At 37.8% G+C, this 17,149-nt stretch overlaps 1 protein-coding gene across 1 annotated transcript in view; it reads left to right on the forward strand.

Annotated features, from left to right (window-relative positions):
* ubr3 (ubiquitin protein ligase E3 component n-recognin 3) overlaps nt 1–17,149 on the forward strand; it is a 96,867-nt gene that overhangs the window by 72,947 nt on the left and 6,771 nt on the right. Inside the window, 6 exon segments of the mRNA XM_056268989.1 lie at nt 2,129–2,365; nt 2,604–2,740; nt 3,521–3,606; nt 8,454–8,559; nt 10,547–10,647; nt 15,372–15,496. Of these exon segments, the coding sequence (XP_056124964.1) occupies nt 2,129–2,365; nt 2,604–2,740; nt 3,521–3,606; nt 8,454–8,559; nt 10,547–10,647; nt 15,372–15,496 (792 nt within the window).

A 17,149-nucleotide genomic window follows, 5' to 3' on the forward strand; every position in this document is an offset into this window, starting at 1 on the left:
ATTTTCTGAATCTGAATGAAATTATCTGGTTTGCGCCCCCTGACACTCAAAACTCTTTTGACTTGGGTGAGTTAGTAGCCTGCATGCCAGCCCGAACCCCGCCCACAAATTTTTTTTGGTCGGGAAGTTCGGTCTGGACTCTATCCATTGAGGATTAATTATGATCGGTTCAGAAATCGTTGGGCCAATCAAATTGCCAGGGCGGGCTTTATACGATGATGGACAGAAGATCTGCAGTTACGTAATCATCATGTTATCAAAGAGCGCTTGGGTTGAACTGGTTTCCCTCAGAGATGACTGCCGCTGGAGAACTGAGATGTATAGATTCCGCTATCGCGTCTGTTGTAAAAGAAATCGACAGCGCATTCATTTTAAAAGACGAACAGAGAACTGAGGCATTTGTCGATCGGAAAGATTTCGGCAAAAGTTGAATTTATCAGCTGGCTCCGATGGTCGCTAAGATGGGACGCAATGAAAACCCTGTCGTCGTTGTGGTTTCTCCTTTGGTCGCACTCATGGAGGACCAAGTAAAAGAAGCAACAATCATTATTTTACTACTTCTTCCAGCGTGCGTGTAGAGTTCTGTTGACAACTTTGCATAGCTCATAAAAAAAAAAACTTACTGCGTTGCTCTGATTGGTTGTAGGTCTATCCAATTTTGAGTACAGAGGCTTTTTTTTTTCTGGTTCAGTTAAGACACGCCTCATAATCAAAGCCCTATAGAGCAGTATCAGACTCACATTCTGACTAGAATATGAGTATGACGAAGTCAGGCTAGTGAGTTAGCCCCTTTCTGTAAATCTGTAGTGAAGAACCTTGATTTTGAAAGGATTATTCATGCTTTTATTTCTGTAAGACTAGATTATTGTAGCACACTATATGTAGGTGTTAGCCAAGCACTGTTAAACCTTCAATTGGTTCAAAATGCGTCTGCTAGACTTTTAACAGGTACTCGTAAAAAGCAGATATTGATTTTTGTATATAAAGCATTGCATAACTTGGCCCCACCATACTTAGATGGTTTATGTATATGAAGGAGATGTACTAAGTCTCTCAGATCAGCAAATCAGATGATCCTAGACATTCCAAGGACCAGATTGAAATTGAGTGGTGATCGGGCATTTGCAGAAGCAGCTCCAAAGCGCTGAAATAATCTACCTTTACATCTTAGACTGGCTCCTCCTTTAGGTTATTTTAAACAAACCCTAAAATTACATTTACTTGAATTAGCGTTTGGTTAATTAGGTTAATTGGCAAGAGGCTCTTAACAGATGTTGTTAGTGATTGTTTGTCTGAAAGTACATTTTATTTGTGAAATGTTATTGTGTGAATACAGGACATTGGTCAACATTACGTTGTTTTAATTGTGCTTTATAAAAATTGGACAAATTCTAACCGTACTAGAGTTCGTTTGGAACTGGACCGAGACCACCTCTTCACCTGGGTCTCGGTACGGCTGTTTGGTCCGCACCCGAGTGCGATTGATGTATTCACACCTGCCGAAAAGATCCGCACCAAGGGGGGAAACGAACTTGAGTTCGATTCAAGCGAACCAAACAAGACAGGTGTAAATACTTGACTCTTACCCTAAGTGTGAACCCTGCCATCCGAATCCTGGTGCGCATCAAACAAGAGGACCGAGATGCTGAAAAGATGGGTCTCGAGCCGCTTCTAAATGAATGCAAAACGGACCAAAGACATGTAAACAAACCAAAAACGGGACATGATGTCATAAGATGCGACCCTAAAGGACAGAATGCTCAAGCATACCTGTTTTTTCTCATCATAGTCGTGATGTTACCCATCACAGTTCGGTACAGGCATCAGAACCATAATGAAATCCGACCATTCGGGTTATGAACAAATCCCAATGCCTTTGGGTTCGGTATCAAAATGTCAATGTGAACGCGTCGCTAAGTGCACCAGGACTAAATGTTTTGGGGTTTTTTTTGGTCCGAACTAAGTGAACCGAACTACAAGTGTGAACACATCTTAAACTACAATGTGGACCAGACTTTTACACTAATAGTCAAAAGTCTGTCTCTATAAGAGGATATATGGGTTACTATAAGTGTTTTTTTTATAAAGTAGTCTGCTTTAAACCTAACCGTATTTGTTTATTCCTCAGAATGATCAGGTTCTTCAGGGGTTTTCTGTGGATAAGGGGGAGTTCACCTGTCCACTGTGTCGTCAGTTCGCCAACAGTGTTTTGCCCTGTCGTCCTGGCCGTGGGATGGAGACGGGCGCCTGGCACACTCCCAGTAACAAGAGCCTGTCCACACTGGTGAAGGAAGTGGAGGACCTTCAGGAGCAGCTGGGCATTTTCCCAGTAAGCGCCAGCGTAAAGCAGAGAGATCCCATACTGGTATTTATAAGAGCGCTCTCCCCTCCCCTCTTTTCTGTTCTGTTCATCTCATCCCTCCATCCTGATTCAGAGTAAGGACTGGTGTGCCCTTCACCTCCATGTGATCTTTCATGCCCCGCCAAATATTGTTGGGGTTTAACATCTCATAACACACAATCTCAAGCCAGTGTCATAGACTTGCAAGTCTGCTCATTAAACTCGCGCCTTCACAAATGTGGTGTTTTTTCCTTCCTCACAGGCGGAGTCCAACCTGAGTAAAGAGATGGAATCCGTTATAAAGGACATTAAAAACACCACACAGAAGAAATACATGGATTATGGGAAGAACCCAGGGTCACCTGACAACGACTTCCTGTTCATGTACTCCGTGGCCAGGTGACAAAGAGCATCTATTTAAGACATAAATTGCCCAGTTTTTCCACTTTTGTTTTATGGGTCAGTGTTTTTTAATCTAAGCTTCAGTGTTCTCATTATGTTTGGCATTAAAAGGAAGTTCAGTACAGCATAAAGTGTGCGTGTCTTGCATTACAGATGTTCTGATGTCATGACCGTGTTTATATTCTTGGTAAAATTTGTAATAAAAAAATTATTGTGTAAATGGCATCATTTTAGTTGTTTTGTTCTTCAATATGATCAGTTTCCTGGAGGAGGAGTATAATGTTTATTGTATTCAGCACTGTCGAAAAAGGGGAAAACATGGAATTGACTGATTTGTACCTCCTTGTATATATTATTGGTTTTGTATGATTGTACTTTTTTCCCCGTGTTCCATTCTTTCTTAGTTTATTTTGTTTGTTTGTATTGTTTAGTTAGCTTGTTCTTCCCTTTGTTGTATATTTCACTGTTTGTTCATTCTTTTGTTTGCTTGTGCTTTGGTTCATTTGTTTTTTTCCCTTATTTCATTTGTTCTATTGTCTACTCTCTCATTCTTTCTTGCTGTCTTTTCTATGTTCCATTCTTTTACTTGTGTTGTTCATTCTTTAGCTTGCATTAAAATGTATTTCAAGGTTTTATAAGGAATTGTAAAAGGATAAGTCAAAAATCCAGTTTCCCTCAGAGCTGCTCTAGTCCACATGTTGACTAACTCTCTCTCTCTCTCTCTCTCTCTCTCTCTCTCTCTCTCTCTCTCTCTCTCTCTCTCTCTCTCTCTCTCAGGACTAATCTGGAGTTAGAGTTGGTTCATCGTGGGGGGGATCTGTGCAGTGGAGGGGCCAGTGCTGCCGCCAAACGCTCCTGTCTCAGTGAGTTTCTCTCTTTTTGTTTTCGGAGTTTAATGTTTGTTGGATATATTTTGTTTTGCTTTTTTGCGTTTCACGTCCTGATTGGACTCTCAAGCCTTTATGATTTATATTTTGCAATGGAACTTGCTAAACATCCAAAACAGTGCTGTGCGCTCAATACACTCGTCATATGCGTATACATATAGTGGTATTTTTTTATCAGTTGAGAACTCATAAAGAGGTCATAAAATGTCAAAACAGCGTCAGGAATTCCTCCGTTGCACACACTGACACATCTGCTGCAAGGAGATAGCGGTTCTAATGCCTGTACCGAACTGTAATGGACAACATTGCAACTATGACGAGAAGAATCAGGTAATCAGGTCACCAAAATTTGGCCGATATATAGTATTATTTACTTCAGCTGAGACACTTCAGATGCGCACTGTTCACCATGATGTTTTTGAATTGCTTGAAATATGATTGGAATCACTTCAAAAAAGGAAAATACATTAAAGTGTGACATGTTCAGCGCAAGTCTGTCATATAATGTTCTCATTATAATTTGATGTAGTCTGTAATTGTGTGCTCGAGACATGGTGAGACTTTTGTTTTTGTTAACAGGCTCTCAAAAATTATATAAAAATTTGGATTTAGATTAATCGGCCAATATATCGGTTATCGACTTTCAAATATACAGAATTATCGGTTATCGGTATTGGCCAAAATCTTCATATCGGTGCATCCATACTTTTTAGGATTGCATCTTGTGACATTGCATCCTGCCTTTGGTTTGGTCGGCCTTGGTCCGCTTGTTTGGTACCAACAGAGCAATCGCACAAGAGTTTGTTTTAATCGAACCAAACATGCGAATTGTGAACACACTCTTAATGTCATATTTCTTAATGACAAGTATTTTGTGCCAGGCAGATGTTGTCCGTTCCCAAATCCACGTCAGCATTGATAATTGAAATTAAACATGTTCACTTTTAAATTATTTTGTTAATTGAGTAAATGTATTAATTTAATTACAGCAGTTTTGTGTTTGTTTCATTTGCTACTCTGCGTATGTCAGGCACACTGCTCTTTAGTCTTTAGATATGACGTTGACCTTGAATGTGTCAGCCACTGGTCCTGAACTTATTACACTTTAATTATCTGGAGTAATCTGAAGTTCACTGTCTTCAATTTAGTGTTCAAGGATACAAAGAGTTCATTGATAAGGGCCTTAAGGGGATTCAACCTTGCAGTTACCAGCCTTGAACCCTTAACCCACTACACAACGCCACTGCAAATGAAGTTTCCCAAGTGTACTCTACTGTCCATGATTCAAATGGGAACGGACTGTTCTAATTGTTCAGGAAGGGCATTGTTCTGGGATGATGGACTGTGGATGATATATTTGTATTTGTATGCCAATGGACTGGATGCAAGGAGAATGTCAAGACTGCAATCGACACACATCCACACACTGGCTCTGTATAAATGAGTGTGTGTGCAGACTTTGAGCTGTTATGAAAAAATTCTGACACTCAAGCGCAGCTGAAGAGATTTCACACTCCAGCAAAGCAGCCATTTTCTGTGCTACATTAAACACACATCCATAGAGAGGGCCAGATTTACTCGTTCTCTTGCTAAGCTAATGTACAGAGACTAAGAAAATAGAAAGTATGGACAAAGAAAGAGAATGTGAGTGTCTGTCCAGATCTCACCGCCATATTGCTAGAGTGTTAGAGTGGTTGTTAGTAGGGATGTCCCGATCAGGTTTTCAATCAATCCGATTAATTGAATATTGAGTGTCTACCGATACCGAGTCCCAATCCGATACTTGTATTTTCTTAGTGTATTAGAGTTCCTCAGAGGCTTGAATGTAAAAAGGGGAGATCTATCACTATGGAGTAATTCCAATATAACAATTAATTACTACAGTAATTATATTTATAGGACTATATTATTATTATTATTATTATTATTATCATTATTATTATAATTATTACTACACACACACACACACTGCCGTTCCAAAGTTTGGGAACGGTAAGATCTAAAAAAAAAGATCTAAAAAATGTTCACCAAGCCTGCATTTATTTGATTTAAAATACACAAAAATAAGTAATATTGTGAAATACTATTAAAATGTTAAATAACTGTTTTCTATTTGAATATATTATAAAGTGTAATTTATTCCTGTGATCAAAGCTGGATTTTCAGCATCATTACTCCAGTCTTCAGTGTCACATGATCCTTCAGAAATCACTCTAATATGCTGATTTGATGCTCAAAAAACATTCATTATTATTATCAATGTTGAAAACAGTTGTGTACATTTTTTTTTTCTGGAATATTTGATGAGAATAGAAAGTTATAAAACAATTTTTTTCTGAATTAGAAAGCTTTCATAACATTATACACTACCGTTCAAACATTTTGAGTCAGAATTGTTTTTTTAAATAAATTAATTTTACTCCGCAAGGATGCATTTAAATTGGTCAAAAGTGACACTAAAGACGTTTCTAATGTTACATAAGGTTCTATTTCTAATATATGCTGTTCTTTTGAACTTTATATTCATCAAAGAATCCTGAAAAAAAAAAAACTGTTTGTGTGTTTCAGTGAAGCAGCACATTAATATAGAACAGTGATTTAACTGACTGGAACTACCTGTGCATTACGTAAGGGATAATGTACATCCAGCCGGATACAGTACAGTCATTACACTTATTACACAATAACATTATTAAATAACTGTACACAAAATATTGGTTTTGTTTTAATATTTTATTAGCTCACCCAACGCAAAAGATCCATGAGGAAAAAAACGCTCCTAGCAAGTGTATAGCGCTAGTAACCCAGATGAGCCTGTGTGTGTATATTTTTTCAGGGAATAACATACCTCTGAATTGCGCGATTGACCAATCAGAATCAAGTATTCCACAGAGCCTTGTGATAAGCGGTTTGAACGCACACTTGCCAGCCAATCAGAATCAAGTATTCAGACACACCATGGTATAGAAAGAAATATCACACTTGTCCAAAAATGTACAGAACAATTTACATGCCGAAGTTTAAAAGTTAAGGTTATTGATTTGTTCAGATGAAAGTGGCTTGTTAGTACTTGCAGTGGAACAGAACAGAGGGATTCTGGGTTATATTTTGGAGAATTTGAGTGTCATTTGATGTAAAATGTTTCTCTGCATGTTAGTGTAGATTGGAGGTCTTTCACTTTTGCCAGTTGAACATCTAAGTCTCTCTCTCGCTCGTGTTTCGTGTCTGTGTGTGACTGATGGCGTGTGAAGAGGGCCGAGTGTGCACACTATAATCACAGGTGTGTGTGGAGACACAAGATCAATATGGAGTCGGAGAGTGTGTGTGAGGATAGGCGGTGGCGAGACAGATGTGAAGAGCGATGCAGAGATCTCAGTTTCAGCTGTCAGGCTTCATGATGAAGTGATTGGGAAATGGGTAGAAACGAGGATGGAGGAATGGAATAAATATCTGAAGATCTCTCATATTTCCTTGTGGCATCATGTCTGAGGTTTAGAGGGCATTCACAAACATTTTTAAAATAGAACAAAATGCAAACAGATTTTTAACACCTAAACGTATTGCTAGTTGTCTGAGACATTGGGGAAGGAGAGGGACCCTAAACGTGTATGTAAGGACCGTGCAATAGAGCGGCTATAACCATGTCTTTGTTTAAGTGCCATTTATGATACTTTTACTGTTGAATGAACTAGCCTGAAAATGTGTTTTAGCATGTTTGAACTAAAAAAAACTATTTTTGAGATTCCCAAAGGTGTTATCAAGATGGTGAGCTGATAAGTTATTCATATTCATAACTAAGTGGTCGCCTGTAGGTGGTGCTATTGCTCTCTCGTGAGTCTGTAGAGAAGCCAGCTTCTTGAATGTTACTGGTTTATTTTAATGATTCTGAGAGAGATGACACTTCTTTTGTTGCATTCACAGGAGAAAAATGAGTAATTAAAGGCTGAAATAGTGTAAAGGTCCCTTATTATGTTGCTGTCTAAATCACACGACGTTGCAGTCACAAACTGTTCACCTGTAGGGTAATGAACTTCCATTTTCAGAGTGGTTGATGAGTGTATGCGGACATAAGCTTCAGTCATCTTAGGCATGTTGGGAATAGAATGATAACATATTAAAAAAATGTATCCCGGTTTCCACAAAGATATTAAGCAGCACACCTGTTTTCAACATTGAAAACAAAAATAAATGGGTTTTTTTGAGCAGCAAATCATCATATCAGAATGATTTCTAAAAGATCATGTGACACTGAAGACGACTTCAGAAATTTCAGCTTTGATCACAGGAATACATTACATTTTCAAATATTTAACAATAGAAAACAGTTATTTTAAATATCAATTATATTGCTTCAAATAAATAATATATTTCATCAAATAAATGGTTTATTAAAGCTTACAGACCCCAAGCTTTAAACAACGGTAGTGTATATGCAGTACAAATGCTGCAGAAATGGTACAAGTTGTATGAGATTGCAAACATGGCCACATGTTCATCATCCTTGAAACCTCATTTGGACGAATGTTTTTTTTTTTTTTTGTTCCCAGCAGCGGGTCTGTCAGTCTTCCTCAGAGTGTGTGTTGTGTCTGTCTGCTGAGGTAAAGTCGCAGGTTCATCAGGCTTTGAGAGTGTCAGGTGGGTTCAGTGCCTTTAACACATGTTCTGTCCAGCATGTGTTAAAGGCATTGATCTGTGTGAAAAAGGACAAGTTTTCATGAGGTCTGATGTCTGTTACTTCCTCCCACACACCCAGAGGCTTTACGCAAACTCTATGTATCATGTTACACACACTAACACTTGTGTGTGTGTTCTGTCTTTTTCAGATCAGCTGTTTCATGTGCTGGCCATGCACATGCGTCTCTACAGTATAGATTCAGCATACAACCCCTGGACCAGACTCACACAGACCACGCACAGCAGAGAGCCTGAGTGAGTACACACACACACACACACACACACTTCCTGAACTGATCCTGATCCGAGATCAATCCTTTTTATGAAATCATGTTACATTTCTGAGCTCACACTGTAGAACTGCACTACCCATAATCCTACAGAGAGATCCAGCAATCTGAGATATAATTTTTACAAAAGAACTTGCCCGAGCGCTTACTCCCATGATGCATTGCCAGTAAAATAATTGAAGTCTTCCGTTCAAAATGTTGGACTGTTATTCAGCAAGGATGCATTTAAATTGATAATTTATAATGTTACAAAAGATTTCTATTTCAAATTAATTCTGTTTTTGTGAACTTTCTTTTCATCAAAGAATATAGATGAATCGTTCTATTCATTGTTTTAATTGATGATAAAAGAAGTAAGAACTGTTTTTGAGCAGCAAATCGGCATATTAGAATGATTTCTGAATGATCATGTGACACTGAAGACGAGTAATGATGCTGAAAATTCAACTTTGACCACAGGAATAATTTACATTTTAAAATCTACAAATCTACACTAGTGTACACAAATCTGGTTTTGGACAAATAACGTTGTCTTTTTGAATAAAGTACAATTGTCAATACATTTACTGTGCTGAATTTAATTATTTATTTATTTAAAGAAATAGTGTCCATGATTTTCATGACTGAATTACAGTAATTACACACATAATTGCAGTAGCTAAACGTTTGAATTGTGGTATCTTAATGTTTTATAATGTACTGTTTTAAAAGTTCTAATTAATTTCATAATCACTAGTTTTATATTTGTTATTCACTAAGTTTTGCACACAAAAAAACCCAGTGAGACCAGTGAAGTCTGATTCACAAACAAATGACTATTTATTCCATTTAATCAGTCAAAAAGACTCAAACTTGCCTGAATATTGATAACAGTACACATACACACAAGAGTTTTCCTCCTATATATGGTATTGTACTTAAAATAAAAAAAAAAACATGATAAAATTTGCTAAAAGAAGTATTATTGTTACTCACTGGCTTTTATGGTGTTGCTGCTGCATGTTTTTGAAAGCGAGAGAGAGAGAAACATTAGAGCAAATGGGGTTTCCATAGATACCAATAACGGCTGCGTCTCGCAAATGCCGTTGTGCAGCACTACATGTCTTGAGTGCTGTGGTTTATTTCGAGGGTTTATGTGGAGGTTACTGCTCATCACGTCTCCTGTTTAAAAGGCACTTAACACTCTCGGGCTGGCTAAGTGGCCTCATTTCTCCTGCGTTCGGGCGGTAACACGGTGTTTTCACCCACGCGTCTCTCAGGACTGTTAGCCGGGGCTGGACTCCGGCTCCGAGGGGAGGCAGATGTATTTATAAATGCCTTGTTTGGGGCTTTTGAAGGAAAACTCTGTCACTAGAACCCTCGGGCACATTCGCTTAGCTATTAATACAGCAATTAGAATAAAACCACTGCTGTCCCTTTTTCTGCCTGCCTGAATCACGCGTCAAACGGAAAAAAGGATGATCTGAGAGTTGTGTTTGGACAGTAAAGTCATCGAATGTCATCGTGCGTGCGTGTGTGTTTGGACACTACTGCAAACACTCAAATAATTCACTCAAACACCATTTAGGGTCGGCACAAAAGCTCGGTTCAGATTTCTGCTCTAATGGACAGCACTCGGTCCCACTCACTCAAATGGTTTTAAATATAAGTGAATAAATAAATATTTGCTGTTCTGTTTTCTTTTATATTTAATTGGTCTTTATATGTAACCTGCCCACCTACTGTACATTTACAGTAAAATTGTATTGAAAGGATTTGAAGCCCACAGTGATGGTCCTGTTTTTACATAATAATTGAAGTTGTGCTGTTGTGTGTGCAAGATAGTGTCGTCTGTAGATCACATGGTTTCATGCACCCAAGATAGAAATGCTGTGTATATTTGATGTTTATATCATGTGTTTTGTGTTGCGTTTAGTGTTGTACTGTTGTATGATTCTGTGTTTTGTGTGCAGGTTCTGTAACGATGAACGTCCTGAGGTGCCCATGCTCTTCAGAGATGTCCCGTCCCTCCTCATCATCTTCATCCTCACCATGCCTCAGCCTTTACGCAAAGGTAACACACACACACAAAGTAACATGAAACCACGAATACTGTTCATGTTTATACCACACAGTAAATGATGGCGAAAGACCTTCTTAGTTACTAATTTATCAAATAACCATGACAGATTTAACAGTTAATGATAAAAATGTGATTTAAAAAGGAAAATGTTCAATAAGAAAAACAGTCTTACACCCTGACGGTTGTGATGCACAAGGCCAACCAGCAGAGAACACATGAGAGTGATTTACCATGATGCTCTCTGCTACTGTAGATGTACTGCACTTAAAGGATTAGTTCACTTAAAAAAAAAAACTTTTGCTGATAATTTACTCACCCCCATGTCATCCAAGATGTCCATGTCTTTCTTTCTTCAGTCGAAAAGAAATTAAGGTTTTTGAAGAAAACATTCCAGGATTTTTCTCCATATAATGCACTTTGCTGGGCACCAAACAGTTCAAGGTCCAAAAGACAGTTTCAGTGCAAACTGCAAACTGTTCAAATGGCTTTAAACGATTCCAGACAATGAATAAGGGTCTTATCAAGCGAAACGATCGCTCATTTAAAAAATAAATAACAAAGTTTAAGTTTAATAATGTCAAATGCTCGCCTTGCTCTGTTCTGTGATGCACGTTCGTGACTCTCCTGTTCGAACTCGTTCATCAAAATGAACAAATCTTTTTTCGAGTCATTTGGTTCATTTAACAAACGAAATGAACGAATTGACTCGGAAAAAGATTCGTTCATTTTGATGAACGAGTTCGAACAGGAGAGTCACACAGAACAGAGCAAGGCGGGCATTTGAGCTTATAAAACTTAAACTTTGTTATTTCTTTTTTAAATGAGCGATCGTTTCGCTTGATAAGACCCTTATTCATCGTCTGGAATCGTTTAAAGCCATTTGAACAGTTTGCAGTTTGCACTGAAACTGTCTTTTGAACCTTGAACCGTTTGGCTACCATTGAAATCCATTATATGGAGAAAAATCCTGGAATGTTTTCATCAAAAACCTTAATTTCTTTTCGACTGAAGAAAGAAAGACATGGACATCTTGGATGACATGGGGGTGAGTAAATTATCAGCAAACGTTTTTTTTGAAAGTGAACTAATCCTTTAAGAAGAACATCTTCCTCTTTCCCCTCACACACCTTCACCCTACATGTGAGTTTAGTCTTTAGATGGGCCAGGGCTGTCTTGGTTAATCACTAATTATTGATTGACTCAAATAAGCACCATGTGTTTTGTCATTGTGAGCAGAGGATCGATTCGGGTCCATCAGTCTAAAGACACAAGACAATAAAGCTCGTATTAGAACAGAAACGGGCTGTGCATGTGTTAGAGAATAGTTTAGTGCCGTCACAAAGAAACGTGTGTGTGTGTGGTGTCTGTCTCTGGTGAGGATGTTAATGGAGTGTCATTGTCTGTGTGTGTGTGCGAGTGTGTGTGTGGCTTTTCATCTCACAACCGGTCTTAACACCTGCTACATGAACACAAGGACTAATTACCCTCGCCAAAAAACCCTCTCCTTTTTCTGTACACAGTCACATGATTGATTTTTGTGTCTTAACAAAATCCCCATGATTCTCTTGAAAGCTCTGCTGTCTATAGAGCTGTTTGAGTGGGTGTCTCTCCGTGCATCTTGTTATTGGAACAGATGCTTTTATTGAAGGATGCAACTTTGACATTTTTACAGTTTGGGGGGACCAAAGTAAATGTCAGAGTTGATAGAATGATATTGTAGTTATTGCCCTACTTTTATCCATAGACTTTACAAATATGCTGTCTACTTTAGTTAGTGTATGAACATCATTTGTGAGGAACAGAAGTCCAGACCAGTTTAAATTGTCCTATTGTCTCAAGGTCTCAGGTCACATTTAATTTTCATATATTCGTTCTTGTCCACTGGAAATATATTGAACGATGCATTTTCAATGTACACTACCGTTCAAAGCACAACCGTTTTAAACATTGATAATAAATGTTTCTTGAGCGTCAAATCAGCATATTAGAGTGATTTCTGAAGGATCATGTGACTCTGAAGACTGGAGTAATGATGCTGAAAATTTAGCTTTGATCACAGTAACAAATAACATTTTTAAATATACTTTATTGATATATATATATATATATATATATATAACCCCTAACTTTACGAGAATGAACCTCATTGGTTCTCGCACCTCAAGTGAGCATGCTTGAGCTTCCGTTTACCACAACTGATGTGTGAGTTGATGTATGTTTATAAGTGAATAAAAGCCTAAATTAAATCTGTTCATCATAAAGCGATCGAGTCTCTTCAGAAAATTTGGACTGAACCGCTCAAATCATATGGATTAGTGTTACGATCTCTTTGTGAACTGTTTGAAACGTCAAAGTGGTAGTTGCGTAGCTGTCAATGGAGGGACAGAAAGCTCTCAGATTTCATCAAAAAGTTCTTAATATGTGTTCAGAAGATGAACGAAAGTCTTACAGGTTTGAACGACATGAGGGTGATTAATGACAGAAATTTCATTTTTGCTATATGTCACTATGTCATATAGCACATATGTCAAAATACTTCATATTGACTCGCCATGTTAAATATGCTATCTTTTTTATGAAGCAGTTTCATTAACAGTGGCTAAGATAACACAAGTGGTAATACCACTTTTTCAGGTAAATTAGATTTGTTAACCTAACATTGTGGTGTGGGTTAAAAACATTAGGTTCTTAAAGTTAAGGCCCTTTCACACCGGACGCGTAGCGAAAAAGCGAAACGGAAAAGCGAATAGTTCGCGTCAAAACCATTCACATCAGCCGCGATGCGAATTTGCGACGTTCAGAGCTTCAACATTCCAAAACTTTCGCGCCGACAGCTGAGAAAACACGGACACTTCACCATCATCATCATCATCCAGGGAAGACGAGCTTTTCGTTTTCTTTAAAAAACAGAAAAGAAGGTTTTGTGTGCACCCAATCTTAAAGAACAGAGAGTCTGAAGGGAAGTATGCTAATCTTGTAAAGTAGCTAAAACTTTGCTACAAAGAACCGGCCAAAGTAAGGATTATGCATTAAACATTTGAATTGTTTATTAATAAACTAGTGTTTTCTGTCCGTTTTCGGTATGAGACGCGCTCCAGTTCACGCGCCGGCGCCTCCGTGTCCTAATTATATTGTCTACTATATTTGCTTCTTATTCCTATTAATCCAGGCAATTTGTTGATGAAACATTGATTAAATTAAGATACAATTTATACAAAATGAAATTCACTTTAAAGCTTGTAAAAACAGAAAAGAAGGTTTTGTGTGCACCCAATCTTAAAGAACAGAGAGTCTGAAGGGAAGTATGCTAATCTTGTAAAGTAGCTAAAACTTTGCTACAAAGAACCGGCCAAAGTAAGGATTATGCATTAAACATTTGAATTGTTTATTAATAAACTAGTGTTTTCTGTCCGTTTTCGGTATGAGACGCGCTCCAGTTCACGCGCCGGCGCCTCCGTGTCCTAATTATATTGTCTACTATATTTGCTTCTTATTCCTATTAATCCAGGCAATTTGTTGATGAAACATTGATTAAATTAAGATACAATTTATACAAAATGAAATTCACTTTAAAGAAAACCTTTCTACAAAACAAAACTTAATAAGTGGCCAAAATTATGTCTGACCCATTTCAAATGTTTTCGATATATTGGGCCAGGGATGTGCATCTCCATAGCTGAGGCCGATGCGATACGCATCTCGATGCATAGCCAACGATACGATACATTAATAATAATGAATAGTCACAAATATTATAAATCATCATCAAGCACTTCATCAACTCGCCGGAGACACCAACTATCCCAGCTATGTTATCCCATGCCTCGTTCTTTTGGTCCCTAAGCAAACAACGTCATGTCATAAATGATAGGGTATGCGTGCGTTGAGATGCGGAATAGGCCATATTAAAATGCTGTTCAATGTATTGTTTGTTTTTAGTTTACATTTCAGGTTGTGACACTTCTCTTCTCTCGCACATAATGCTGCTACGTCAGAGCGGCCAAAGCGTCAACAAGCTTCGCCTTTATTTCCTTGTATGTGATTGGCTGAAGCCTTTTCTTTCGCTGCGAAAGTAAAAAAAATCGACATCGAAGCGAAAAAAATAAGTCGTTTTTTCGCCACAGCACATTCGCGTTCGGTGTGGAAGCACTCATTACACAAACAGCTGATTTAAAAAAAATAAAACTATCGCGCGAATTATTCGTGCGTCAAAATCGCGTCCAGTGTGAAACGACCTTTACACAGAGAATTTGTATAAATAAATTACATTAGCGTTCCTGTTGCTTGATCAGTAGAGCAAGGCAACAGCAAGGTCATGGGTTCAACTCCCAGGGAAACGGCTTTAATGGGATAGTTCACAAAAAAAATAAAAATCAATTACTCAACCTCATGTCGTTCCAAACCAGTTAGACTTTCGTTCATCTTTGGAACACAAATGAAGATATTTAATAAAATAGAAATTCAATTTTTGGGTGAACTAACCTTTTAAGTGATGAAATATTTGCCTAGAATGTGCAACAGTCGTAATCTCATGGAATATGAGTGAAATAAAATGTTCTTCTTTCATTATAATCTTAAGTCATTATATTTAGATGAATAATGCACAGTATGACCACAAACATTTATTAAAGTGAAAATCTGTTTTAATTTCATGTTGTTTAAACATAAGATACTACATCTTGTGTTGATGATAAGCATGTTGTGTTTGTGTGCAGAGCACTTCACGTGTGTGGTGAAGGTGTTGTACAGTCTGCAGTTCACACAGGCTCTGGCCGCTCTGTCCATCAGATTCAGCCGTGAGGAGAGACTCGCCTGGAGCAACACAGGAGCCGCCAAGAAGGTGCGACCAGTGAGCCTAACATCACAACCATCTCAGCCAATCACATATCCAGCCAAACACCCGTCAAAAAGCTTTCTTAGCCATACGCCAGCCAATTGACTTTCATGATTGATTACCACGCCTACCACTTTTCAAGGGCTGGTGTGCCCGTCAGACAAAATGACAGACCACGTATGCCTTTATAATTTTGGAAAAAAAGACTTCAAATGCAGTTCATCATAGTTTATCATTGCACAAAAGTCTGAAAGTACAACCATTGTATCAGGTTGTTATGTTGAAACACTAAAATACCAGTAGAAGATGCGAAATTTGTGAAATAACAGGAGAAAATCTACGCAGTGTCAAGAAGTCGGAACAGGCGACGTGTCATAAAAATTGACATTAACAGGAAAATGTTTAAAATTTGCAGATGCAAACACGGGTAGATGTGTTTTTTTTTCTTAAAATAATGTTAACTTTGGCTACATTATTTATTACTTAGAGCACAGAGATGTTGAAACCATTCAGCATTCTTTTGTTTTTCAAGTAAAAACATACAATCCACACATAAGATGAAATCAACAGATGCACAAGTATCTTGGATGAAGCCTATTTGCTCTTACAGAGGTTTACTCTAAATGTAGATAGATATTTATAGAGGACACTAGGCACCTGGTATCTGAATTTCATGTTCCACAACAACATACCATAGTTTAAAGAGGTTTGTGTGTGTCTGACAGTTGACAAAATTTTCCCACTCTACAGATAAAGCGTTGTTGAAAATCCGGTTCGCCGTACCCCGAAGTGATAAAATAAAACAAAATTCTTTATCTAATGTATAGGCAAGACAAGTAGTTTGTTTAAGCATGGTTTGTAGGGAAATTACAAACCTGCGCACATATATATTCAAACGAATATAACTATATAGAATCAATTCTTAATGCGCATGTGAACGCCATCCGGTCACAGGTTTGCGTTTAAAGTCTGTTTAGAGAGAACGCCGTTGTCTTAGTGACCCCTAATTTGATAACAAATGATAATTTTGCTGGAAGAGAATCAATCAAAACTAACTTTAGCTGGGAATAGCATTATTCAAAAATCGCTATAAAGCCAAAACAATCTCTCTTACCGTAAATTGTATGTTTATCTCTGTAAAGCTACTTTGAAACAATCTACATTGTTAAAAGCGCTATATAAATGAAGATGACTTGACTTGACCTGACAAAATGGCTGATAGCAACCAGGCTTTTCAGTGCAGCGATTTGATTGGCTATTTGGGCTATCAGTCATTTACCTGTCGTTAGGTCAATTATAGCAAGGATGTGTGTTGTGGAACTGCAATTATAATCAACAATATCGAGCACAGTTCATGATGTCGGCTGTCACAGTGGCGCGTTAATGCAGAATTCAACTGATCTTTTGTCATGGGTGTGGATACTTATATTGTTTATTTTACAGCAGCTCAATCCAGTCAGATTCCAGAGCAGAACTATCCTTTTTATAATGATTAAATTGCTCATTTAAAGGGTTAGTTCACCCAAAAATGAAATTTCTGTCATTTAATCACCCTCATTGTTTATCTTCAGAACACAAATGAAGAACTTTTTGATCAAAGTGAATAAAAGCCTAGGACTGAACCGCTATATTCATATGGATTAGTGTTACGATCTCTTT

Source organism: Rhinichthys klamathensis, unplaced genomic scaffold, assembly GCF_029890125.1.
Source record: "Rhinichthys klamathensis goyatoka isolate OS25496 unplaced genomic scaffold, OSU_Roscu_1.1 h1tg000279l_1, whole genome shotgun sequence".
Taxonomy (NCBI): Eukaryota; Metazoa; Chordata; class Actinopteri; order Cypriniformes; family Leuciscidae; genus Rhinichthys; species Rhinichthys klamathensis.